Genomic DNA, 25,226 nt, shown 5'->3' on the forward strand with positions numbered 1-25,226 from the left:
AGCTCCCTCACCGCCGGGTTGCCGCCTTCCTGCAGTTCTTGTCACCTTCCCGCAGTCGCCACTGACGATAAGCACAGAGGCCGACGGGAGCGCTGGAGGCTGGAGCGCTCCTACTCGGTTATTTTGCCATGGCCGACAATGCCTCATTCCCCTTCTCCTCTCTCCCTCCCGTCTTTCCTTCCTCCCTCCTCGAGCTCCCTCGTTGGACGGCCACCGCTGCTACCATCGCAGACTACCATGGAGACTGAGCGCTAGTCGAAATACTCCTTACCTCTTTCACCCTGCTTATCGCCACAAGATGCAGTGGGTAGCGCCTCCTTCCCTTTCAACCCTTACCCAACCAGACGTGGCCAACGACGTCTTCTCCCCCCTTCTTTGCTCTCCTTCCACAGATGCAGTGGTGGCCGGCGATATTGGAGGGGTCTAGAGGCCAACAAGACGGAGGCTAATATCCATGGCAGCTACGCACCTCACATGAGGACGAGCGGCATGGTGAGCTCGCTGGCCTTCCCTCCTCCCTCCTCAACTCCCCGCCGATGCCCATGGCCACCCTACCTTCATCTTCCTCCACGGCACAACAAGTGGCATGGTGGTGGCGATGGCCACGACAGAAGAAATGAGTGAGGGGAGTTTCCACCAACACTCGCCCTCTATGCCGTTGGTGTGGTGGTGCTTGGCCTCCATGCTCGGCCGCTATGGTCATCAACGGTGGCAACCCACCGGCGAGAGAGCTCGAGGAGGGAGGAGGGATGGTCAGGAGGGAGAAGAGAGAAGGAGGCGCCGCTGTCCGTGGAGATAGAGGGGAGGGTGAGACCCATTGACATATGGATCCCGCTGTTTTTTATCTATTGACTAACATGTGGACTCCACGTTTTAATTTTTTTAATATTTATATTTTGCTTCTAGTGCCATGTCACTACCACGTAGGATGAAGTCCAAGTCAAACTAGCCACGTAGGTGTCACATCAACCAAAATCGTCATCCAAACCACCACCTTGAGGGCTTATTTGCACTAGTTTTAGGAGTTGAGGGACGCGTCATATCTAGTGTTACGGTTCAGGGATGAATTTCAGACTTGGCGACAAAATGAAGGACCTGAAGTGAACTTATTCCTTCTCGGTGCTTCATCCCCATCGATGTATGGCACTTGGGCCTGAAATATCCAGCTGAAAATATCAATCCTTACTGATCTGGATACTGCGTTACTGCTCTTGTCAATAACTCAATACTATACAGGAAACCAGCCCGGAGGGATTACCCAAGAAAAAAAAGCTAAGCGCTTATTTATGGCTGCCAGCATTACATCAAAATTTCATTTTAGCAGTTTCTTTCTTCCCTAGAAAAAGTATAGAAACTACAATTGCAGATGGTGGAGTTGCTTTGCTTCTGGGCTAGGAGTGCCGAATTGTTACTTTGTTAGGGCCAATGGGTGCATCTTCAGAAAACTTTGATTAGTCTGAACTCACAGACCCAAAAACTCACCTCCTGCTTTCAATTGTTATCGGTAACATCTAAGAAAATACACCTCCGTTCCGTTTCATATTATAAGTTATTTAAGTTTTTTCTTAATTAATGTTTTTAAGTTTGATTAAGGTTATAAAAAACATAAAAATATTTTCAATACAAAATAAACATATTATTAAAACATATTCAATGTTTTAATGAAAGTTATTTGGTGTTGTAGATGTAGCTAATTTATTTTTTATAAATAATTGACTAAAAAAATTAGAAGAAACTTACAATATGAAACGGGGGAGTACCAAATCTAAGAAGAATACTACACAGGTTCAGGTTCGTTTTTATCGATCGATCCGTTTAGGGACTCTGTTCATCCAGCCAGCTATTCTGTACATTTCGTGTTTAGCATCAGTATTGGAATCGTTCGTGTATACCATCAGTATTGGAAGACATATATAATAGTTTGACATATAATTTTTAGATTATAGGGACTTCATCCATTAAGCAAATGAAAACACACTTTCGATCGAATCCAAACTATGAATGTAATACAAAAATACTAATATATTTGCAATATAATTGTTTGCCTAGTAAAATTATTTTATACGGCAATGAAAAAAAAAAAGGAACTCTAGATAGTTAGTGAAACAGGAGCTAGCTAGCTTAGCAGCCGGACTAAACTAAAGCTCATCGTGGTCATCCTCGTCGTCGACGTTGCCATCTTCCGGTGCGCCGCCGCCGCCGCCGGACCTCTGGTACACCGCCGACATGACGGGGTTGCACACGTCCTCCAGCTCCCGCAGCTTCTCCTCGTACTCCTCCTTGCCGGCGTCCGGGTTGCCGTCCAGCCACTCGTGCGCCTCCCTCACCGCCTCCTCCACCTTCTCCTTCTCCTCCCCCTCCATGGCGTCCGCCATCTTGCCGCCGAGCGTGCTCTTGACGTTGTAGACGTACGCCTCCAGGCTGTTCCGGGCGTCCACCTGCTCCCTGTGCCGGCGGTCCTCGTCGGCGAACTCCTCCGCCTCGCGCACCATCCGGTCGATCTCCTCCTGGCTGATCTTGCGGTCGTCGCCGGAGATGGTGATCTTCTCCGACCTGCCGGTGGCCTTGTCGGCGGCCAGCACGCTGAGGATTCCGTTGGCGTCCACCTCGAACGTCACCGCGATCTGCGGCGCCCCCCTCGGCGCCGGCGCGATGCCGGTGAGGTCGAACTTGCCGAGCAGCCGGTTGTCCCTCGTCATGCTCCGCTCGCCCTCGAACACCTGGATGGTCACCGTCGTCTGCCTGTCCTTGTACGTGGTGAACACCTGCGTCTTCTTCGTCGGCACCACCGTGTTGCGGGGGATCAGCTTGGTCATCACGCCGCCGGCCGTCTCCAGGCCGAGGGTGAGCGGCGCGACGTCGAGGAGGATCATGCTCTCCGTGTTCTCGTCGACGTGGCCGCTGATGATGCTGGCCTGCACGGCGGCGCCGTACGCCACGGCCTCGTCGGGGTTGACGCCGCGGTTGGGCTCCTTGCCACCGAAGTAGTCCTTGAGCAGCTGCTGCACCTTGGGGATCCTGGTGCTGCCGCCGACGAGGACGATCTCGTCGATGTCGCCCTTGCCCAGCCCGGCGTCCGCCATGGCCTTCCTCACCGGCACCATCGTCTTCTTGAAGAGGTCGCCGTTGAGCTCCTCGAACCGCGCCCGGGAGAGCGGCTCCGAGAAGTCGACGCCGTCGAACAGGGACTCGATCTCGACGCGCACCTGGTGCTGGTTGCTGAGCGCGCGCTTGGCGCTCTCGCACTCGCGGCGGAGCTTGCCCAGCGCGCGCGCGTCGCCGGCGATGTCGCGCCCGTGCTTCCGGCGGATGACCTTGACGAAGTGGTCCATGAGGCGTTGGTCGAAGTCCTCGCCGCCGAGGTGGGTGTCGCCGTTGGTGGCAAGGACCTCGAACACGCCGTTGTCGATGGCGAGGATGCTGACGTCGAACGTGCCGCCGCCGAGGTCGAAGACGAGGACGTTCTTCTCCGCGCCCTTCTTGTCGATGCCGTAGGCGATGGCGGCGGCGGTCGGCTCGTTGATGATGCGGTCGACGGTGAGCCCGGCGATGACGCCGGCGTCCTTGGTGGCCTGCCGCTGCGCGTCGTTGAAGTAGGCCGGGACGGTGACGACGGCGCGCGTGACCTTCTCGCCGAGGTAGGCCTCGGCCGTCTCCTTCATCCGGGTGAGCACCATGGCGCTCACCTCCTCCGGGCTGAACACGCGCACGTCGCCGTCCTTCACCTCGACGCGCACGTGCGGCTTGCCGTTCCGGTCGACGACGGCGAACGGCAGCAGCTTCATGTCGCGCTGCACCTCGGCGTCGGAGAACTGCCGGCCGATGAGCCGCTTGGCGTCGTAGATGGTCCGCTCCGGGTTGGCCGCCGCCTGGTTCTTGGCTGCCTCGCCGATGAGCCGCTCGCCGCCGTCGGTGAAGGCGACCCATGAGGGCGTGATCCGGTTCCCCTGGTCGTTGGCGATGATCTCGACACGGTCGTTCCGGTAGACGCCGACGCACGAGTACGTCGTGCCGAGGTCGATCCCGATCACGGTGCCGCCGCCGCCGCCGCTCTTGGCACCACCACCCTTGGCCCCCGCCGGCGGCGGCGGTGCGGCCGCCGCCACAGAGCCGGCCAGCGACGACGTGAAGAGGAGAAGCGCGGCGAGGAGAAGCCCCAGCTGCATTGTCGTTGCCGTCGAAGCGCGCCGCGGCCGCGCCATGATCGTCGTCTTCGCTTTTGGTTTTGTGTCGATATACGAGGCGGGGGAGCGTCGCGATATATATATATATATATATATATATATATATATATATATAGCGTGCGGCGGCCGAGGCCGAGGCCGACTCCGATCTGGTGTGTGCGCTGTGCCGCCCAATCGGAGGCGCTCACGGCAGCGCGTACACGTCAGTGGCGTGATCTGGGCCGTTGGTTGATCCGATCGGACGGTCAGGGTAGGGTGTGAGACGTGGTAATGACGTGTGCCGGTGGCCGTGCGCGCGTAGCGTATCGGTGCCGACTCGGTTTCATCTTCGTACACGGATCGGTACGGACTCAACGGTTTACAGAGTTGGATCGTGTGTCATTGAGGTTTACACTAACAAAATACTACTCCAATTAGTACTAAACGCAGAGTCCCATATGGTGTCTTTTTTTTATTAAAAACTAGTCCCATATGGCTTCAACTTTATAGTCCCTCCCCTCGCGAAAAAAAAACTTTACAGTCCCTTCATCTATTTTTTTATAGTCATATTTCATCTTGGCACACTGAATAAGGATAAGTAATTCTACTTATCATCCATTTAAATATGCCACTAGTTATTCCTTGTAAACAAGTAGTTCATTAATATTTACATTTCTTAATGCCCATGTAGCCAATGGAAGAATGGAGAGTCACGCATTAAATCCGAGAAAGTCATTAAGATGATAGGTGGTTAGATTGAAATATGTCTATCAAAAATAATTTTTTCAGATTTAGAAATATATCTATCAAAAATAGATGGAATAAGTACTTACTCAATAGGTGTGGATTGGATCTCGAAATTACGTTTTAAATACTAATAAGAACTAAGATAAAAAGTCTAGTTTGTTACGAACTTGTATTAACCATATCCCACTTAATACATCCTTCATTCAAAAATATTAGGCATCTGTTTTTTTTTTCCAAAAGAGATAGTCATATTTTTAGTGTTCAGATTGCTAAATTAATTGTTGACCGAAACTTAAGGAGTCATCTTAATACTTATATGCATGCATATACTTCCTTGATTTGTTACCTGAGAGATGAGTTAATTCCTTTTTGGTTTTGGTGATAAAATATGTTACATGAGAGATGAGTTAATTGCTTCTTGTTCTTGGTGACAAAATAAATGTATTACATCTTTGGATGAAGGGAGTATATCGAAAGACATGTGTAACAACTACTACTATACAAAATCTTGTAGCATCATAGCGAAACAAAGAAAAGTAAATGTCAATGGTCAGCTTCTCTGTTGATTGTTAATCCCTCTATTTCATATTATATGCCACTTTGATTATTTTTGAAATCAAACTTTAGATCAAACTAGCTGAGTGGCCCGCGTAATTGCGCGGCTAGCACCCGAACAAAATCATATTTTTTTATATGATTTTACTTAAAATTTATTAAATAGCTATCTTATTGTCTTAAGACTTTAAAAGACCAAACCTTATCATCCTCGTGTTTCTAATTATATAGTTTTTAAAAGTCATACCAGTTGCTACCCCTTATGTCATCTCCTTCTTTATTTGCTTGTTCGATCTACCACTATTTCTTTTCATTCTTCTTGGAACCTTTAAAAACTGGATTTTATAGTTTTTAGAGTTTATTGTCATGTTGGGTTTTATTTTTATAATTTCTAAATGTCCCGTCAAATGTTGACATTATACTCCTCTATGGCCTGTCCACTGTCTCTTCTCTTTATTGACATTGAGATTTTAAAAATCGAACATAATTATCGTCTAGGTTCATTTTTTACTTTCTAGAAGTCCCACCAAACCGTCATTGGCTTTGCCATTGTACTCCTCTACGGCTTGCCCGCTGCCTCCCTTCTTTATTGTCTTTGAGATTTTAAAATCGAACATGATTATCATTGGTTTTTTTTTACTTTTTAGAAATTTTGAACCTTGAAAAATTGGACTTGTGGTTTCATTTTTTATAACTTTTAGAAGTCCCATCAAACGATGCCACTTTGCCTCTCTATAGCCCGTCCGCCGCCTACTCTTTAATTGTCATTGTGATTCTAAATATCGAACATAACTATCGTTGGAATTTATTTTTTATTTTCTAGAAGTCCCGTCAGCCGTCGGCGGCTCTGCAACAATACTCTTATGCACCCCGTCTGCTGCTTCTCCTTTTTATTGTCATTAAGATTTTAACAATCGAATATGATTATCAATGGGTTTTTTTTTTATTTTCTAGAAGTCCCGGCAACCGCCTTACTCGTTTGTTTCACGGCCTGCCTGATGTCCCTCCTTTTAATCGTCATTAGGATTCTATTTTGTGTTTTATTAACAAGTTTTATATGTCGTATCAGCCGCTACCGCTCTACTCCTTTATAGGCATGTTACATAATTTATCTCGTCATGTGTTTTAGATGGTCTTTTCTTTCAATAATCTTTATTTTTATAAAAAAATTAGTTATTTATAAATTGTATTCCTAATTGAAATCTTATTTTTTTTCTAATTTCAATTTTTTTAAAAAAAATAGTTAATGTCGTATTGTGTTCTTTTTATGTTTTTATTTTTTATCAGTTGTTTCAAAATTATATTCTTACTTGAACTCTCTTTTAAATTTTCTAATTTTAGATATTATTTTATATTTTATTCTAAATTTTAATTAATTTCGTATTGGGTTCTTATATGGATTCTTCTTTCCATATTGCTTATTTTTAATTCTGAATGTCAGCTAATTTTAAATTGTATTCCTACTTAGACTCTCATTTCCTTTTCTAATTTTAGATTTTATTTTTTTATTTCGAATTTTGATTAATCTCGTATTGGGTTCTTATATGGAAACTTCTCAATATTGCTTATTTTTAATTCCAAATTTCAGCTATTTTTAAATTGTATTTCTACTTGGACTCTCCTTTCCTTTTCTAATTTTGGATTTTATTTTATTTTTATTTCAAATTTTGATTAATCTCGTATTTGGTTCTTATATGGACTCTTCTTTTAATATTCCTTATTTTTAATTTCGAATTTCAGCTATTTTTAAATTATATTCCTACTTAGACTATCATTTCCTTTTCTAATTTTGGATTTTATTTTATTTTTATTTCGAATTTTGATTAATCTCGTATTGGGTTCTTATATGGAAACTTCTTTCAATATTGCTTATTTTTAATTCCGAATTTTTAAAATTGTACTTCTACTTGGGCTCTCCTTTTCTTTTTTTTTCTTTTTTTCCGATTAATGTGAGAATTTCTAGCCCCACAGCGAACGTGGTGCCTCCTTTCAAAGCTGTTTTAATAATATAATAGATAGATAGATAGATTGATTTATAGAGAAATGTATCAACTCTAATAGCACTAAATTAGTTCTATTGAATCTAAAATTGAATATATTTCGATAACATATTTGTTTGGTGTTGAAAATGTTGCTGTATTTTTTATAAACATGAACAAATTTAAAAAAGTTTGACTTAAAAAAAATCAAAACGTTTTATAATATAAAATAGATGGAGTACAATTTTTGAAACGGAGGTAGTAGCAATTTGTGAATCTTGTTTATGGCATATCTATCTCCTAATCCAATACTCTACAAAACCATTAATCACTTCAATTATATTGGCACTTCTCACATTTGTTGGATTGTTGCCAATAGAAAACTTGATTAGGCTTTGTTCGGTTAATCCCTAAAAGGAACAGATTGGGGAGACTAGTTTTACACCTATTGTGATGCAAAAACATTCCCACTCAAATCCCTCCAAGCTGGACAAGGCCTTATTCAGCAAACTCGAATATGCTATGATCCAGACACCGAGTCCATCGATGCTACTGCTGTCATATGCTCCTCGGTCACTATGAACAGCTTATCGTTGTCCCGGATCACGTCGATCGAGTCAATCTCCGCTCCTTCGTCGTTCATGATCAGCGTCTTCCTCGCGTCGACTTTCAGTTTCTCCTCTGAAAAGAAAAAGGAGCAGAAATCATCGGTTAGTTTGAACTGCACGATCTTGCAATTGCAGCAAGATTCAGATAGCTACTTCTACATGGTTTCTGAATTTTACCTATGATGATTCTGAATTCTTCCATGGTGCCGGGCAGGTTGATCAGCTTGCCGGCTTCTGAGCTACGGTTTCTGACGAATGGATGGCCCCTGTATATGCTCACCCGTGGCCAGTGCGCGCCGTCTGATCTCGCGCTCTGGCGCCGCCCATTCCGGCTGTCCCCCGACGAGCCGACCTCCCGGATGACGGCTGCGGCGGCCGGCGACGGCGAGTCGACGACGATGGTGACCGGGTGCGCGAGCTCGCGCGTCTTCATGAGCTCCCGCAGCTCGTCGACCGACACCGCCGCCGCCGCCTGCTGCTCGTTGTGGCTGGCCGCCCTGTCGACGCTGGCGCCGTTGAGGACGAGGAGCCTGGCGACGTCGGCGTGGCCCTCGGCGAGCGCGACGCGGAGCGCCGTGGCGCCGTCCCGGTCCTCCGAGTCGACGGCGAGGCCGTGCTTGAGGAGCTCCCGGAGCGTGTCGAGGTCGCCCCGGCGCGCGGCGAGGCAGAGGAGGTCGCCGGCGGCGTGGAGCGGGCTCGAGACGCGCGCGAAGTGGTACAGGATGTTGAAGATCTTGTGGTGCCTCGCGGCGATGGCGTTCCACAGCGCCGTGTTGCCCTGCGCGTCTGCAGAAATCACAACACAGGATCAAACCTGTCACCGTCCTAAAATATAAGAATTTAAAATTGGATATGACGTTTATCTAAATTCGTAGTATTAGGAAACGTCTCATCTAATCTTTTGTTCTTATATTTTAGGCAAAGGGAGTACGAGATATGCTAATTACGAGATTTGGGATGTTTTTTACCTTTGATGTTTACGTTGCACGCTTGCTTGAGGAGAACCAGCACGCAGTCCTCGTACCCCTTCGATGCCGCTATATGCTGACAAGAACAGGGCCCAAATTAGTAAATTCGATTCAAATTTCGGATTCAAGTCTAAATTTGAGAGTTTGAATGTATTCTTTTGGTCGAGAGGGCCCAGTACTAGCCTTACCAGTGCAGTTCTTCCCTTGGAGTCACCGACGTCAGGATCCATTCCAACTTTCAGGAGATCCTCAAGGAAGCTGCTGTTCCCGGTGGCTGCCACCGTCAGCAGATTGCACGGTATGTTGCCGTGGTCGTACTCGCCGGCGGCGTCCTCCCCGAGCAAGTCCTCCACCTTCATGTCGTGCATCTCGATCTGATGCTGCACACCACAAACCATACATCTCAGTTCAGTAGTTTGCTCGGAATCCAATCCATGGATGAGTCTGATCACCGTGGGACGACGGTGTACATTCGTGTAACTAAAACTTTTTTCTTCTAATATATTAACGTGCATTTGTACAATTCTTTTACGTGTTCGCGAAAAAAAAAATACGACGGTGTACATGTTCACCGACCTTGAGGAAGTTCTTGATGATGACGACGCTGTCCTCGGGCTTGCTCTGCATGGCCTCCTTGAGCGCGGCCTGGCGCAGGCGCAGCAGCTGGCACAGCGTCCGCGTCCGCAGCGTGAAGCTCTGCGGGCGGTCGCTGAGCGCGCTCACCTCGCCGAACACGCCCCTCGTCCCCAGCGTCGCCACCACCCGCTCCCCGGCTTCGCCGTCGGAGTAGATCACCTCCACCTCGCCGGACACCACGATGTACACGTCGTCCGGCGCCTCGTTCTGCACGATCACGTCCTCCTTCGGCGGTATGTACTCCGGCTTCATCTTCGTAACCTACACACGAATTAAATCCATCCTCATTGTTGTTTGTCTAATCTTCTCTTTAGGGGTGTTTAGATCAGGGGTGTAAAATTTTGATGTGTCACATCGGTTGTTAATAGGGTGTTGCATGGGGTGTTTGGGCACTAACAAAAATATAATTACAGTATCCGTCATTAAACCGCGAGATAAATTTATTAAGCCTAATTAATCCGTCATTAGCGCATGTTTACTGTAGCACAACATTGTCAAATCATGGAGTAATTAGGATTAAAAGATTCGTCTCACAAAGTAATTGCAATCTGTGCGATTAATTTTTTTTAACCTATATTTGATACTTCATGCAGGTGTTTAAACGTTCGATGTGACATGGTGTAAAATTTTGACGTGGGATCTAAACAGACCCTTTGTTTGTCTCAATAAAATTGAGTATGGTTAATGTGTGTGGTTACCATGAGAAGGAGCACTTCTCTTGAGACACCCTTGAAGAGGTAGACGTCCTTGACGACGGGGAGGAAGAGGTACTCGCAGATGCCCTTGCAGATGGATTTGGGGAGCTGATCCATCAGCTGCTGCTGGTTCAGGCTCTCTGCCCTGAACTTGAGGCACATGTAGGCCAGTATCTGCTGCTTCAGCCTAGGCGGCAGGTGGTTCCGGCACACGAAATTCGAGGCAGCACGAATGCTGTTCCTCTACAAGTTAAAATAAAAAAGAGTAATTAAACTAGTCGATACATGCAACTCAACAAACACACGCAGGTTAGTAATAAGAATTCTTACGAATTCCATGGTACGGCGGGTGCCCTCAACGACGAGGTTGGTCATGTTGCCGATGAGGTAGGCGGTGAGGCCGAGGTTGAAGAGCATGTAGAAGATGTTGAAGATCATCTCGACGGTGTTCTGGGCGTGCATGTCGCCGTAGCCGACGGTGGTCATGGTGGTGATGGACCAGTAGACGGAGGAGGTGTAGCGGATCCACAGGCTCGCCTCCTGGAAGTCCGGGATCACCGCGCCGATCCACGTCTTCTCCCTGTGCGGGTACCTGTCCGCGATCAGGTAGTACAGGCACCCCGCGCAGTGCACCAGGAACAGCGTCACCTGCAAAAGTTTCACACAATCTTCAGACAACAAAAAAAATGTCATCCTAATTTTACTGAAAGATTTCATTTCCCTGAGAGATCAAAATGGCGTTTACCGCGATGAGCCGGGCGCAGCGGATCCAGAAGTAGTTGAACCTGATGTCCTTCTCCAGCCTGATGGATCAATCAACTACGTGTGGTTAGATTCAGATCGTGCATTTCGCCATCGCTGAACAGTTAAAGAGTTCATCGTGTGCCATTGCTACACATATGTTTGATGTTTTTTTTTATACTCTGTTTGAGTACCTTGTGAAGAACTGCTTGACCTTCCTGAGACGCCATAGCCGGAGGATGCCGAGGAGGCTGAACGCCGGGCTCTCCCTGACCTCGCCGGTGACGATGTAGGCAAGGCCTTGGAACGGGATAGTCGACGCCACATCCATGATGAAGAACGTCGACAGATATCTGTGAATGCACAACAAGTCTGCATCACTTCAGTGTTCAAATAATGAAAACGACCAATATTTTTTTCTTTTTCAAAACAAAAAAAACTTATTGCTTGTGTGACTGTCGGCAGAGAGGCTGAAGATGAGATCCATTTTCATTAGTTAATTAAATCAAAACGACCAAACATAGCAAGAAACAAAAAAGAAAAGAAAAGAAAAGAAAATGAACATTTCTCTAATCATTTCAAACTTCAGTGGAACAGAAATTCTAAAGCTGTGGGCATGTCAATGATGCTATCTTGGGCACATCTCTCTGATGGACCATTATCGTTGATCTGTAAAGATAATGTAGCTAACAAGAATCTCTAATAATCCACCAAAAGGAAACAGAACCCGCTACAGATTTGATCACGACATTATCCATTTTGGCGTATGCTGAAGCTTGCACACACATGACACACGACTTCTCAGCACCTACTGCTACAGCTGCTCGTGTTTTGCATAAAAAACTTCAGAAATCTCAGTCAGTACGATGTAGGGCCCAGTTGCACTATTATCAAATCAATAATGCAGTCATAAAAAATAAAAGAAATTGTTATTAATGATGCAGTTTGGTTTTGGGTCCCGTTCTGATTTGAAGACCTTTTCTTGGTGATAATAGTATACTGACATGTCCTGTAGCAGATGTTTAATTCCATGATCAAAGTGTTGCCACGTTAGGTATGCCATGAAACTTCTCTAGCATACAGTCACGACTAGGAAATTAAACCACAGCATTCCGTCATAAATACTTGATGTATAGCGACCAGTGAGTCAGCGACCAGCTAGTATGGAACTCCACATGAACAAGATCAGCCGGATGGCTTTGCCTTAACGGCACGAGCTATCCCCATCAGGCAGTAAATGATCAGAATAGAAAATCAGCAGCTCGACTAAGACTAGACTCGTATTAAACACCACGTAATGCAGTTGCCATTTTTCTCACCAAAAAGGATAATGGACGAGCAAAACATTTTTAGACAAAAATATGATCATGCCATGTTTTCTGAAACAAGCATTGCAAGAGTAACATATGGCACTCTACCAAATGTTGCGAGCTAAGCTTATACTCCCTCCGTATTTTAATGTATGACGCCGTTGACTTTTTAACCAACGTTTGATCACTCGTTTTATTCAAATTTTTTATGCAAATATAAAAATATTTATGTCATGCTTAAAGAACATTTGATAATAAATCAAGTCATAATAAAATAAATTATAACTACATAAATTTTTTGAATATGATAAAAGGTCAAACGTTTGTCAAAAAGTCAACGGCGTCATATATTAAAATACGGAGGAAGTATTAGGTGATGAAATTTGAGATGAGATCGACAGTGAGACGTGCGTGAATTACCTGGTGGCAATCCTCCGCCTGTCGCGGACGAGGAGCTGAGTCCTGGAGTCGATGTAGGCGACGAAGAAGGTGAGGACGATGTCGACGGCGAAGAAGAGGTCGACGACGATGTCGGCCACCTCGAGGCCGCCCTTGGGCGACGCGTTCATGAACGCCACCTCGAACGGGTACACCCACGCCGAGTACGCCACCAGCACCACCATGAACGTGTCCCAGCACCTACAAAACCTCTCTCAAGCTAGTTGTGAGATCCATGGCGCCATGGTGAAGCATGCGCGAAGAGTGAGAGATGGTGTGTCACCCTCACTGACCTGTATCTGGAGTCGAGAGGCGAGATGACCCGCCTGTCGTTGGGGCCGGCATGGCCGGGCTGGGCGTGGCCGCCGGCCGGCACGCCGAGAGGCGGCAGGATGAGCTTGGACAGGTTCCGGAGGTTGAACGAGCCGGAGCCCTCGCCGCCACCGCCGCCACCGCTGCCGCTGCTACTAGCGCTCTCAAAGCCGGATGTCTTCATTGCTACCTACCAGAAGACGTTGCCCACCGTGCAGCTAGCAAGAAGCTAGCCCGGGGAGAAGAAATGAACCAGATATATACACCGGTATGGAGCCAAAGAAGAAGGCAAAAAGGCAAAGCGAGAATCAGGGCATGTTTAGATTCCGGCAAAATTTTTCACCCCATCATATTAAATATTTGGACACATGTATAAAGTATTAAATAGGAAAAAAAACTAATTATACAGATTGCGTGTAAATTGTGAGACGAATCTTTAAAGACTAATTGCTACATGATCTGACATGTAGTAGGTAGTGCTAAAGTAAACATTTGCTAATGCCGGATTAATTAGGCTTCATAAATTCGTCTCGCTGTTTACAGGCGGAATCTGTAATTTATTTTGTTATTAGTCTACATTTAATACTTTAAATGTGTGTCCGTATATTCGATATGACACGTCAAAACTTTTCCCCCTGGATCTACTCAGATCAAGCTAGGCGCATCTCCAAGCAAATAATGGAGCTGAGGCGCGACATGAAAGCATAGAGCATCTATCCATCCATTATTCATCAGTAATGGAGAGGGAAGGTAGAGCGGGGGAGGGTGCAGTGGGTCATTGTCCGGGAAGACAGTGACCAGGCTAAGCTATATAGCTCAGGGGCCGCCCGGTCACCGGTGCGTATATATCTCCAGCGAGCGCGTGCGTTGGTGAATGCACCGTGCAACAACTGGTGGCGGTGCGCGCGTAGAGAGGCAATCCCTGTCCAAAGCGACCAGGGTTTTGGTTGACTGGTTGTGGGCTAGCTGGGCTTGTGGCCAGAGAGGATTCAGAATTCGCCGGTGTGTGTCGGTACCGTTTCTGCAAAACTAATATTTTTAAAATTTTTATCAGCGTAAAATTAAAGTTGATACTAAATAGATGAATTTATATATATGGAAATTTTCCGACCGTTTCCGTTCGTTTTCGAAAAGATAATAAAATAATGATATCGTTTCCAACCATTTCTGACCGTTTTCATCTCTTCGGATGCTGCAGTGAGCGAGTGAGCTGAGCTCGCTGCCGTACGTAGCAGCCGTGACCGTGTACACGGAATGTTCGCCGAAGTGGAGTGATATATGCTTCAGGTCGGGGTGTCCGTGTACACCTGTAGTTATCAATCCTCTCTCAGGTATTCTTTTTCCCAATAGGAGTTTTTGCGTGTACACATGTAGGTATCAGTTCTCTCTCAGGCCTTCTTTTCCATTTGGAGTTTTGCGGATGAGGAATTGATTACTGATAGTGGAGTCTCGTGGACTACGATACAGGTACAACTTCAGGTGTAGGAGCTCCCCCCACGTTTATCACGATCCACAAATGATGGCACAGCGATCGTCAGCAGATCGATCGAGAGCTGCTTGTTTCCAGGGAATAAAACTCTACCTCTTCTGGTAATCTGTGTCCCGCACTATGGCCGTAAAGGCCGGAAATATAAACCATTTCCATTATCTAAAACTATCATGAATTTTCCGTGCTTTCTGCAGTATCAACCTACGATTGAAAAGTTTTCCACTTTGGATGCATTCCGGGTTAGCTTTATGGCCATCAGGTTAGCTTTGTGCAGTATCAACCGACGATTGAAAAGTTCTCCACTTTGGATGCATTTCGGGTTAGCTTTGTGACAGAGCAAGACTGCGAGAGAGATTGCTTGTTCAGATCCCTGGCTGTCTGCCTGTCTGGCATGGTAGGTGATGAGGTGGTGGTTTCTCCTTATGCAAAAGAAGTTGAACAACGTTGCTGTTTTGCATTGTCAGGATTATCGACGACGATTAGGACGGTTTACCATGACCTCCAAACATTAGAATGTGACGGTTCAGCCAACATTAGCCAAGAGCCCAAGACGATGATGCAGCCAAAACGCTCAGTACACTGGAAAAAGCTCACATGCTGGCCACAGGAGTGACTGAATTTGCTCATGATAGCACTCCGAGTCTGAGATTCCTAGTACTGCCTTCAATACGGGTCACATGATTCACACTGTACACTTAGCTCACTTTCAGTGACGCTGGTGATGACACTTCTGTCGGCGACGCGCCACTTATTGCTGGGTTTGCCTGAAGTTCATCGCCATTTTCTTGACCCGACTTGTTATTCAGCTATTCAAGGATTCAACCAAGGTAGTACAGTAGATAGTATGAAGGCATTTTTTTTGAAAGAAGAAAAAAGAATGCCTTCAACCATGGTCGATAGTATGAAGGCATAAACCCAATTCTATCAGGATTGCGTGGAGCAGGTTTTGCCAGAACTCAGAAGTCCAGATAGCAGTTAAAACAGTTTTGTGCAATACTCTGTTTTTGAGTTCATTGGAGCAATTTCACTAAACTACAATTTCACTGCCAAAACTGTAAGAAACTGCAAACAGAGTAAAAACTGATTGGACTCGAAGTTGCAGTTCCAAGATAGTTTCGCGACAAATTTACTCTTGGAATTGGTAGCCTGGGATTCGGTTTGTAAGCCCAAAGAGCAAGGAGGCCTAGGTATTAGGAATCTGAAATTTCAGAACGAGGCTCTTCTAATTCGACGCCTATTTCAACTGCACAACTCCACCTCGACCTGGGCAAGCTGGATTTGGGAAGTATATTCTGAAAAGGAATAAGTTCAATTTGGGTCCCTCTATTTGTCGCACAGTCCGATTTTCGTCCCTTAACCGCAAAACCGGGTACGACCCGTCCCCCAACTTTCGAAAACCGGGCAAACGAAGTCCCTCGGCGGTTTTGGATGACGTGGCGCCTACGTGACTTGTTTGACTAGTTCTCCGTCCCACGTGGCATTGATGTGGCGCTGACATGGCAATTATATCTTAAAAAATAATAAAAATCATGGGCCCACATGTCAGCCATAGAAAAAATAAATTAAAAATGGTGGGTCCCACATGTCAGCTACACTGGTGTGGCCCACATGGGCCACACATGTCATTCTCAGATAACCAAATCCAATCCTCTTCTTCCTCCTCTCCGGCTCTCCCAATCTCTCTGCTCCCTCGTCTCGCCGGGTGGCGTCCAGCACGGCGGGCGACGGCGGACCGCGCGGCGGCGGCGGGCGGCGCGACGACGGACAGCGCATGGCTGGCGGCGGGCGATGGCGCGCGAGGCGCGTGGGGCAGCGGCGGCCATCTCTCTCTTGCGCCGCTCGCCTAGCTGTCTGCCGCCCTTCTCCCCGGTGGCCGGCGCTCCGGCCCATGAGCTTGGTGAGGCCTACGCCGTTCGCCGCGCTCTCGGCCTCCACGTGCCCGGTGGCGATGGCCTGCTGCGCCGCCTCCACTGTCGTGTGGAACCTGAACGAGCCGCCGTGTCCCCGCCCTCGCCGCTTGGAGATGAAAAAGCCCATGATCTTGATATCTTGCCTGTACAATTTGTCAAGCTGAGTGCAAAGTTAAGTTCTCCACTAATTAAAGAATTAGACGTTCCACGGTATCAAATTGATAAATAACGAAGAAAAAAAATGAAAAAAAATCAGGATTAGAATTTTCCCCACCGTTCGGCCTTTGCAAACAAAAATCATTTTATTCCAAGGATTTTGTAGTTGTAGGTGTACATCCTGAGATGCTTCAGTTCAATCCATGTAAGATCTCAATTGCTGAATGAATCCGTCGATGTACCTCTCATGGCAGGCCATGTCCGCGACGATCTCCTGCAGCTTCTTGGTATTGGCTTGAAACGCTTTGCTGCTTTCTTCCTCCAGGACCTCCACCGCGACTGCACGAATCGCTGCCGCGACGCCTTCTCGGCGTGCGCCAGTATGCTCATCTGAGGAACCCATCTCGTCGCCACGACGCCGCGGCCGCACGAGCGCTCCTCGAAGCCAGCGGGGAGGAGGTCGGTGTCGGAGACGCCAGTGGGCTTCCTCAGAGCCCACAGGAAGCGCGTCCCGGCGACGTCCAGCCCGAGCGCGAGCTCGTGGACCTTATCCACGCGCAGTGGCACCTCGCTGCCTAGCGCGATGTACACGACGGACGACGGACTTGGCCGGCTGGGCGTCGAGCCAGCGGACGGTGGCATATCCTCGCCGTCCTCGCGGTGCCCAAGAACTCCGAGAAGGGCGTGCAGGAAGACGACGACGATGAGGCTGGTGCCCCTTCGGCTTCGCGCCGCTGCTCTACCCGCCCCGCCCCGCCACTCCGTCCGCCGCGCTCCGCTCTGCCCGCCGCCGCGCCGTTCATCTGGCCGCCCAGCGCTCCCGCCGCCGCCCGCGCCGGCTACCGGACCTCCCCGGACCTGCCTTCACGCGGACCGGCAGCGCTCCGGTCGGGGGGCGGCGCCGACCACGCCCGCCGCCGCCGCCGGAGCTCGCCTGTTCCGCCACCCACTCGCTCCGTTCGCTGCCCGGAAAAGGGAAGAAGAGAGGAGTGAGGCTGACATGTGGGGCCTACGTGGGCCCCACCATTTTAAATTTTTTTTGCAGCTGACATGTGGGGCCACACTTTTTATTATTTTTCCGAGATATAATTGTCACGTGAGTGCCACGTCAATACTACGTGAAACGAAGATCTAGTCAAACAAGCCACGTAGACGCCACGTCAGCCAAAACCGCCTTCAAAACCGCCGAGGGAACTATATTTACCCGGTTTTTGTAAGTTGGGAGACGGGTTATACCCGGTTTTACGATCAAGGGACGAAAAATCGGACTGGGCGACAAATAGAGGGACACAAAGTGAACTTATTCCTTCTGAAAACTATCTTATGAAACAAAGGCCTCTTGGCCCTCATTGGGCCTCCCTACAAAAACTGCTGCCCTGCCTGCACGAGCTAACTACAGTGGAAGTTGGAAATGGAGCTGGAACCACCTTCTGGCATGACAGGTGGCTGGAGGGAATCATCCTTACTGAACAGTTTGCAACACTTTTTTTGCACATAAAAAACAAGCAGACCACAGTCCAACATGTCATGCAGAGGTATCTCACAGGAGATTGTTCCACGAATATCTGAAGCCGCTCGACTTCAATTGATTGAACTAGAGGAACTACTTCAGCATTTTACTCGTACTGATGAACTGGACATTCGAAGAAATTCGAAAAGCCTGGGGACAAACTTGACATCTAAGGAGATCTAACAAGCCAGGCTGCCTCCTGGAACAGCTTCTCCGAACTGGATTTGGATTTGGGATTGCAAAGCGCCTATGAAAGTTAAACTGTTTGCTTGGCTTCTTGCCAGAGATCGCCTATCCACAAAGCACAATCTCCTGAAGAAGAAGATTGTTCAATCAGACACTTGCAGCATCTGTAATAGCGGGCCAGAAACGGGTTCACATCTCTTCTTCTCTTGCACATTTGCGACAAGTTTCTGGCACAAAATTGCAGTGCTTCCTTCAGTTCAGGATGTGGCGCAATTGCATCGAATAAAGACAACCCAAGCGGTGCCGGAGCTACATTTCAAAGTGTTTTACCTGCTATGTTTCTGGGCAATCTGGAATCACCGACATGATGTTGTATTCAGAGGGATGGAGCCGTCGCTCCAATCATGCCTGCAATGCTGTGTAAGCGAGGCTGCCCTTTGGGCAGATATTTTGAAGCCAGAAGACAGATTTGTAATATCTGCTTGGAAGGCTATTTTTTCTACCCCCCTTCAAACTCTCAATGCTTTGTAATAGAATCAAACTGTGTAACCATTCTTCAATGCAATGACAAATTCAGGTGGGGAATCTCTCCCCCCCCCCCCACCCCCCCGGGTGAGTTAGTCAAAAAAAAAAATTACTCTTGGAATTGAGATGTCAGCTCCAATCAAAAGTACCACGGAAGTAGCCACTACCACCTAGTATTTGATTGCCGTAAAGAATCTACAAATCTATGGTAGGCTAAATTAAAGATGCAACCATGCAAGAAAGTTAATTTTTACCTTTGGTTCAGGAGTCATGATAACTTCACTCACAAAGATTATATACCTTCTTGAAATGGAAAAGATGAGACAAATCTACAGGTAAACATTTCCATCAGAACAAGGCCCTACTAAACACATTCTGCCACATGATAAAGTACTGCAGCTAAAATATTTAAAGCTCATATGGAACGGAAAATTGTAAGGTACCTAAGCAGAAAAGGCAATGAGAGATGACATCAACTTCGAAACATTATCTCACGTAGCAATCTATATAATGAAGAGCAATAAATAAATACAATAACATAAGCAACATGCCTGTACAAAATTGCGAGAGAGAGGAGATTGAGATCAACTTCCAACGAAAAAATGGCTTTCCTAACTTGATGCTATGATAACTCGGCATTTTACACATAAACTCACTTGTTCAAACATGTGTCAAGTTGCAAATGATATCTGAACCATCCTAGGGCTGCAAATATATATAGGGCTCTCATATATTATACATCAAATCCCGGCATGGCAAATTGTAAGGCAAATGTCTCCACCTGATTCCGGAGTTCAATAATGTCATTATTGTTCTCCAGACCTTTCAGAAAATCCTTCTGAAGCCTTCCATGCTCCTTCAAAACAATACTTGCTATATGTGCTGCCCTCAAAAGGAATTCTGCCATTATCTCAAAGTCACTCTCCAAGCAACCTCTAGTTGTCATGGCAGGAGTTCCTGCAGCATGGTGATGAGCACAAAAGAAATCTACTGTTATGTACATGTCATAAAACAGCATTGAATGATCAACCAGTGTAAGGAGAACTAACCAATCCGCACACCTCCAGGAGAAATCGAACCATTATCTCCATATATTGGTGTTTTATTAAGAGAGATATGACATGCCTCACAGACCTTCTCAAAGTTCTTCCCTGTGCATATTTTAAGGAGCATGGCTAGGTTAGAATTATGGAGACAAGCAAATACGCACTCCCCCTACCCCAGGCAGCAGGTTCTTTTCAGCTTATTTACCGGATTATTGCCACAGATTACTTTCTCCATGTTTCTAAAAATATGTTTTCTCAACAAAAAAAAAAGTTCCTGCAATAATCCATGGATTACTGCATTGTTTAGACTATTTGTTCTAAGCTACTCCCTCTGTCCCAAAATAAGTTCAGTTTTCATCTTTCCCACACATACCAATACAAAACCAAAAAGACTAGAATACCTCCACTTTATCAAATCTCAATACAATTATTCTCCACTTTATCTACTACCAATACATTTATCCCTACTTTCATAAACTCTGATGCAATGATTACTAAAAAAAGAAACTTATTTTGGGACATACCGGAGGAGCCAAAATGAACTTATTCTGGGACAAAGGAAGTATTTGTTAAGTTTATTTCTCAAAAATTACTTTATCCATATAACCAAGTAGATAATCCATGGCAACAATCCGGTGAATAATTTGTTTCAAAGCTAAAACATTGCATATAATTGTTACAAACAATTTGTTGATTTGAGGTATCTGATGAATTTTGTCTGTTTACCAAGCACAAGCAATTCTAACAACATAAAAAGGTGGCACTGACACTTAATCTCACTCTCTCAGGCTAAACACTTATTCTGATATTATAACTTAAACAGGTGATGTTTTCTAATCATTTGTAATGCAAATATCTAAAGAGCATAAGTAATTAACGACCTTAACAAGCAATTTGAAAACATGATATTAATTGCTTTTAGTCACACATGCTCATCTCCAGTAGTTTTTTCCCTACAAAAAAATGGTTCTTTACAAAGTTCAATAGCTAGTGCGACATTTTCCTTAAATGTTGTTGAGATGTTCTAAGCATTGATGGCCATAATGCTTTCAGGCTTTCAGCAAATAGCACATGCATGATGTAATGCTTTCAGCCATAATGATGTCCTAAGGTCCTAATGCAGTGTCATGGAGATAATTAATACCTGTCAAGCCAAATGTTCTTAGGTCCCAGAGCACCAAATGATTATCTGTGCCACCAGTAACCAGTCTGCATTTCCTCCTGAGCAAGGCCATCGCCAAAGCTTGGGCATTTTTCTTGACTTGTTGAATGTATGCTTTGAATTCTGGCATGGCTACTTGTTTTAGAGCTATAGCCAGAGCAGCAATATGGTTATTGTGGGGTCCACCTTGCATTGAAGGGAAAACAGCAAAATTTATACGGTCCTCAAAATCATACTGATCATTTTCAACCACTTGAGTTAAAGATCCGACCCGTTTCCTTAGATTTTTCCCTTTCCTGAAAAATATTATACCACCTCTAGGACCCCTCAAGCTCTTGTGTGTGGTTGAAGTAACAATATCGCAGTAGTCAAAGGGATTTCGACATTCCTGCAAACGATACAAGTAACAAAAATACGATCATCAATACAGATTTATATCTCACTACCTATGCACTATAACTCAATAGCATAACTAAGAATGACAATTCTTCAGAAATAGCTGTACAGTATCATTTGTTAAATACACTCTTACTTCTTCACCTTAGGAATTTATACTGTGCTACTTGAAGTAATCAAAACCTGATATCTCTTTCAGCCTTTCCTATGCATATGAATGAATTGTTTAACAATCAGGAATTTACTGTGCTCTTGAAGTAATCAAAACCTGATATTCCCTTCCTATATGCATATGCATTCTTGAACAATTAGGAATTTACTATGCTACTCTCAGCAATCAAAACACCTGATATTCCTTTCCTATGCATATGCATTGTAGTAACTCTTGTTCAGAGATAGGACATACACAGCATTCCACTTCAATGCTGAGCAAAACCAGCCACACTAACAATGTGATAAATGAGTTTTACCTTCGCTGCCACAAGACCACTGATTTGTGCCATGTCACACATGAGTACTGCGCCGCACTTATCAGCAACAAGCCGCATCCGTGCATAGTCCCAATCCCTTGGATACGAGCTCGCGCCGCAGATGAGAATCTTGGGGTGGAAATCCACGGCCTTCTCCTCTACCTTATCGTAATCGATGTACCCGGTGAGCGGGTTCACCCTGTAGGAGAGGTTCTCGAAGAAGATGGAGGCGCCGGAGACCTTCTTGCCGCTGGGCGTGTAGTACCCGTGGCTGACGTGGCCGCCGGACGGCGAGTCGAGGCCCATGATCCTGTCGTTGGGGAGGAGGAGCCCCGTGTAGACGGCGAAGTTGGCGGAGGTGCAGGAGTAGGGCTGCACGTTGACGCCCCAGCGCGACGTGTCGAGGCCGAAGGCGGCGAGCGCGCGGTCGCAGCAGAGGCGCTCGATGGCGTCGATGTGCTGGTTGCCGCAGTAGTAGCGCGCGCCGGGGAGGCCCTCGGAGTACTTGTTGGTGAGGTGGCTGCCGAGCGCGTCGAGCACCGCGCGGCAGGCGTAGTTCTCGGAGGCGATGAGCTCGACCCCGCCCGCCTGCCGGCGCCGCTCCCGCTCCATCAGCTCGTGCACGTCCGGGTCCGCCTCCGGGAGCGGCTGGCATCCCCACGCGCGCACGGCCGCGCGGCGCGCCTCGAGTCCTCCCGCCGCCGCCCGACGCTTCGCCGCGGGCGAGAGGCAGGAGGAGGAGCAGCACGGGGATGAGTCGTCGTCGACGTCGACGTCGACGTCGTCCCCCACCCCGCGCGCGCGGGGCGGGCGCGGGGGCCGCGGCCGCGGCCGCTTGAGGAAGAGCGGCTGGCCCATGAGGGAGAACCGCCCCTCGCCGCCTTCGGCCTCCTCCTCCCCCACCTCCTCGGCGGCGGCGGCGGACGAGCCCTCGGGCGGCGGCGGCGGGTGGAGGGCGAGGGACAGGTCGGGCCGATGGTCCATCCCTTCGCCCGCGGCGCGGCGCCGCCCCCCCGTCGCGCGATCGAGCATCAGCAGCAACAGCGGCGGGGTCGCGGCATTCGATTCGGACGACGACGTCGCGTGATTTCGTGGGCTCGGTTCGCGTCGCGACTCGCGATGCGATGCGCGATTTTGGAGATGGGTGGTGGTGGGGGGCCGCGTGGCTGTGGCTGGCCTGGGCCAAATTGCGGCGTATTGGTGGGTGGCGACGGCGGGGTGATGACTTCAGTGATGAGGTGGCGAGGGGGGTTTTGGTCTTGGCAGCGACGGGGTCCCGGTCCGTTGCGGGGATCGTATGCGGGCGGCGGCGGTGTGGGCGTGGACTGACTGGAGTGGGGAAGGAAGGGGAAAAGTTCGATTTGACGAGGATGGCGATGGATTCGTGATCAGATCGAGCGTAGCCTGTCTCTTGGATATGGCCGAGAGGCATTGTCCTTTTGTGTGGAATATGCTAAAGAGCATGTCAACCTCTGTTCCAGCTACGATCGAGCGTTTTATAATAGACTTCTCCGAGCTCAAGTGCTCAACATCTCGTGGTAGAGGAATTCTATTTAACACAGTTTTAGACTTACCATAAACACATGCGTATAGCTTACCATCATAAGTGTATTTGAAGAATAAACCAGCATATTTTAAAATTGACAAAAACAATATAATTGTCTTTCTATCAACGAATAGATCATCTGTATGAGAGGAAAAAATGCTTAGTCTCGTGAGCTCGGGTCTAAGCTTAGCTCAGGCTTGTGAACCCGAACTAGCTAGCTAGCAAGAACTTGATGTCTCATTTTACTCGGTCAAACTGGGCTAGGCACTAACAAAATAGGGCGTACTAAGCCATTAAAGCGACGCCCGGTTGCTCTGCCTCGGGGGCTACGCGGGCGGCGAAACAAGCCGCGCCGCCCCCGTCCCTCTCCTCCCCTCCCACGCCTCGCCGCCGCCCGAGCCGCCGCCGGCAAAGCCGGGCGGCTGCAAGGACGGCGGCGGCGGGGCTTTCTCTCTCTCTCCACCGCTCGCAGTGGAGCTGGACGGGGCGCCGGCAAGACGGAGCGGCAAGGCGCCGACGACGAGGAAGAACCGACGACGGCGACCAGATCCAGCACTAGGATGCACGGATCCGGTACCCCCATGGCCGGATCTGCTGCTTCCGGGCGGCAGCGACCCGGGTTGGCAAGTCGCGGCGTCGGCGGCGTGGAGGTGGCGGTGTCGGCGGCCGGAGGGCGGCGTCGACGGCTGGAGGGCGGCCTTAGCGGCGTGGAGTTGGCAGCGAGGCGGAGGACACGGCGGCATGACCGTGGCTGCGGTGACAAACGGCGGGCGTGACCAGTTCTGGCCGGACGGCTGGCGGCGGTGCTTGCGGCCGTGGTGCAGCTGCGGCGGAGGTGGATGGCGACGGTGGCGGCGGAGGCTGGTGAGGGCGGCGACGGCTGAGGCAGCCGCTGCGGTGGCTGGCGATGGCGGCGACGGCTGAGGCAGCTGCGACAGCGAGGTGGCGGCGGCGGTTGAGGCAGCCGCAGCTGTGGTGGCGGCTACACGCAGTGTCGACCGTGGATGAGGGGGAGGAGGCACGGCGGCCTCAGACGGCTAGCTGAGGGCGTGGCAGACGGCTGCATCTGGCCGGCGCAGCAGCGTTTGGAGGGGTCGGAGGCCGGCTTGGTACAGAGAGGCGCAGCGGATGGCAGTGGAGGCTGGCTCAGCGCGAGAGGCACGGGCGGCGGAGATGGAGGCCAGCTTGGCGCGAGAGGCGCGGCCGATGGAGGGAGGCCGGATTGGCGCGAGAGGCGCGTCCGGTGGAGGAGGCCGGCTCGGCGCGAGAGGCGCGGCCGGCGGTGGAGGAGGCGACCTTGGTGAGTAGAGGAGCTGCTGGTGGGTGTGGTGCGGTCTTCGGCGCACAAAGGCTAGCCGACAGAGGGCGCCGGTGCAGGGGTCCCACATGTCGGCAGAGGTTGATTGGCGATGGAGCATCGGTGTGTCAGCCGTGGTTTCGCAGGTGGTGAGCAGCAGGTGAAAACCCAGCCCGGCCTTAGCCGGACCGACAACGATGGTTAATTTCCCCTCCTGAGGGCGTTGTCGTGCTGTCTCGCCCCTTAAGGGTGGTTGCCGGGCGAAAGCCTAGTCCGGGCTCCTTTGAGCCTTGACGGACGGCGGCGGCAGTTTTTCGTCGCTTCTCTTCTTGAAGACGTCGTTTTAGCACCCTCTTGCTGTGTGGCGATCTCGTCTGTATT

At 48.6% G+C, this 25,226-nt stretch overlaps 3 protein-coding genes and 1 pseudogene across 4 annotated transcripts; all 4 read right to left on the reverse strand.

Moving 5' to 3' along the window:
* Window positions 1-1,929: 1,929 nt before the first annotated feature.
* Window positions 1,930-4,229, reverse strand: LOC127774107 (heat shock 70 kDa protein BIP4). Its single transcript, XM_052300386.1, has one exon. The coding sequence runs from the start codon at window positions 4,200-4,202 to the stop codon at window positions 2,139-2,141; it is 2,064 nt and encodes a 687-aa protein (XP_052156346.1). The 5' UTR covers window positions 4,203-4,229; the 3' UTR covers window positions 1,930-2,138.
* A 3,346-nt stretch (window positions 4,230-7,575) lies between these two features.
* On the reverse strand, window positions 7,576-13,399 carry LOC127774051 (potassium channel AKT2). The gene is made up of 11 exons (XM_052300323.1): window positions 13,134-13,399; window positions 12,823-13,041; window positions 11,287-11,445; window positions 11,097-11,154; window positions 10,682-10,999; window positions 10,355-10,594; window positions 9,597-9,917; window positions 9,209-9,400; window positions 9,021-9,096; window positions 8,230-8,838; window positions 7,576-8,125 (listed from the first exon to the last, which is right to left on the reverse strand). The coding sequence occupies exons 1-11, from the start codon at window positions 13,334-13,336 to the stop codon at window positions 7,965-7,967; spliced, it is 2,556 nt and encodes an 851-aa protein (XP_052156283.1). The 5' UTR covers window positions 13,337-13,399; the 3' UTR covers window positions 7,576-7,964.
* Window positions 13,400-16,092: 2,693 nt separating this feature from the next.
* Window positions 16,093-19,132, reverse strand: LOC127774060 (anthocyanidin 3-O-glucosyltransferase-like; annotated as a pseudogene).
* Window positions 19,133-19,405: 273 nt separating this feature from the next.
* On the reverse strand, window positions 19,406-23,205 carry LOC127774055 (serine hydroxymethyltransferase 7-like). 2 transcript variants are annotated; one of them, XR_008017695.1, is made up of 5 exons: window positions 22,003-23,205; window positions 21,119-21,524; window positions 19,978-20,079; window positions 19,585-19,885; window positions 19,406-19,431 (listed from the first exon to the last, which is right to left on the reverse strand). XR_008017695.1 is itself a non-coding variant. In XM_052300326.1 (4 exons), exons 1-4 carry the CDS (start codon window positions 23,032-23,034, stop codon window positions 19,662-19,664), a joined length of 1,764 nt encoding a protein of 587 aa, XP_052156286.1. In that variant the 5' UTR covers window positions 23,035-23,205; the 3' UTR covers window positions 19,406-19,661. The 2 variants fall into 2 exon arrangements, 1 of the variants encoding a protein (XP_052156286.1); XM_052300326.1 differs by having other exon boundaries at window positions 19,406-19,885.
* Window positions 23,206-25,226: the final 2,021 nt, after the last annotated feature.

This window comes from Oryza glaberrima, chromosome 5 (genome assembly GCF_000147395.1).
Source record: "Oryza glaberrima chromosome 5, OglaRS2, whole genome shotgun sequence".
Lineage (NCBI taxonomy): Eukaryota > Viridiplantae > Streptophyta > Magnoliopsida > Poales > Poaceae > Oryza > Oryza glaberrima.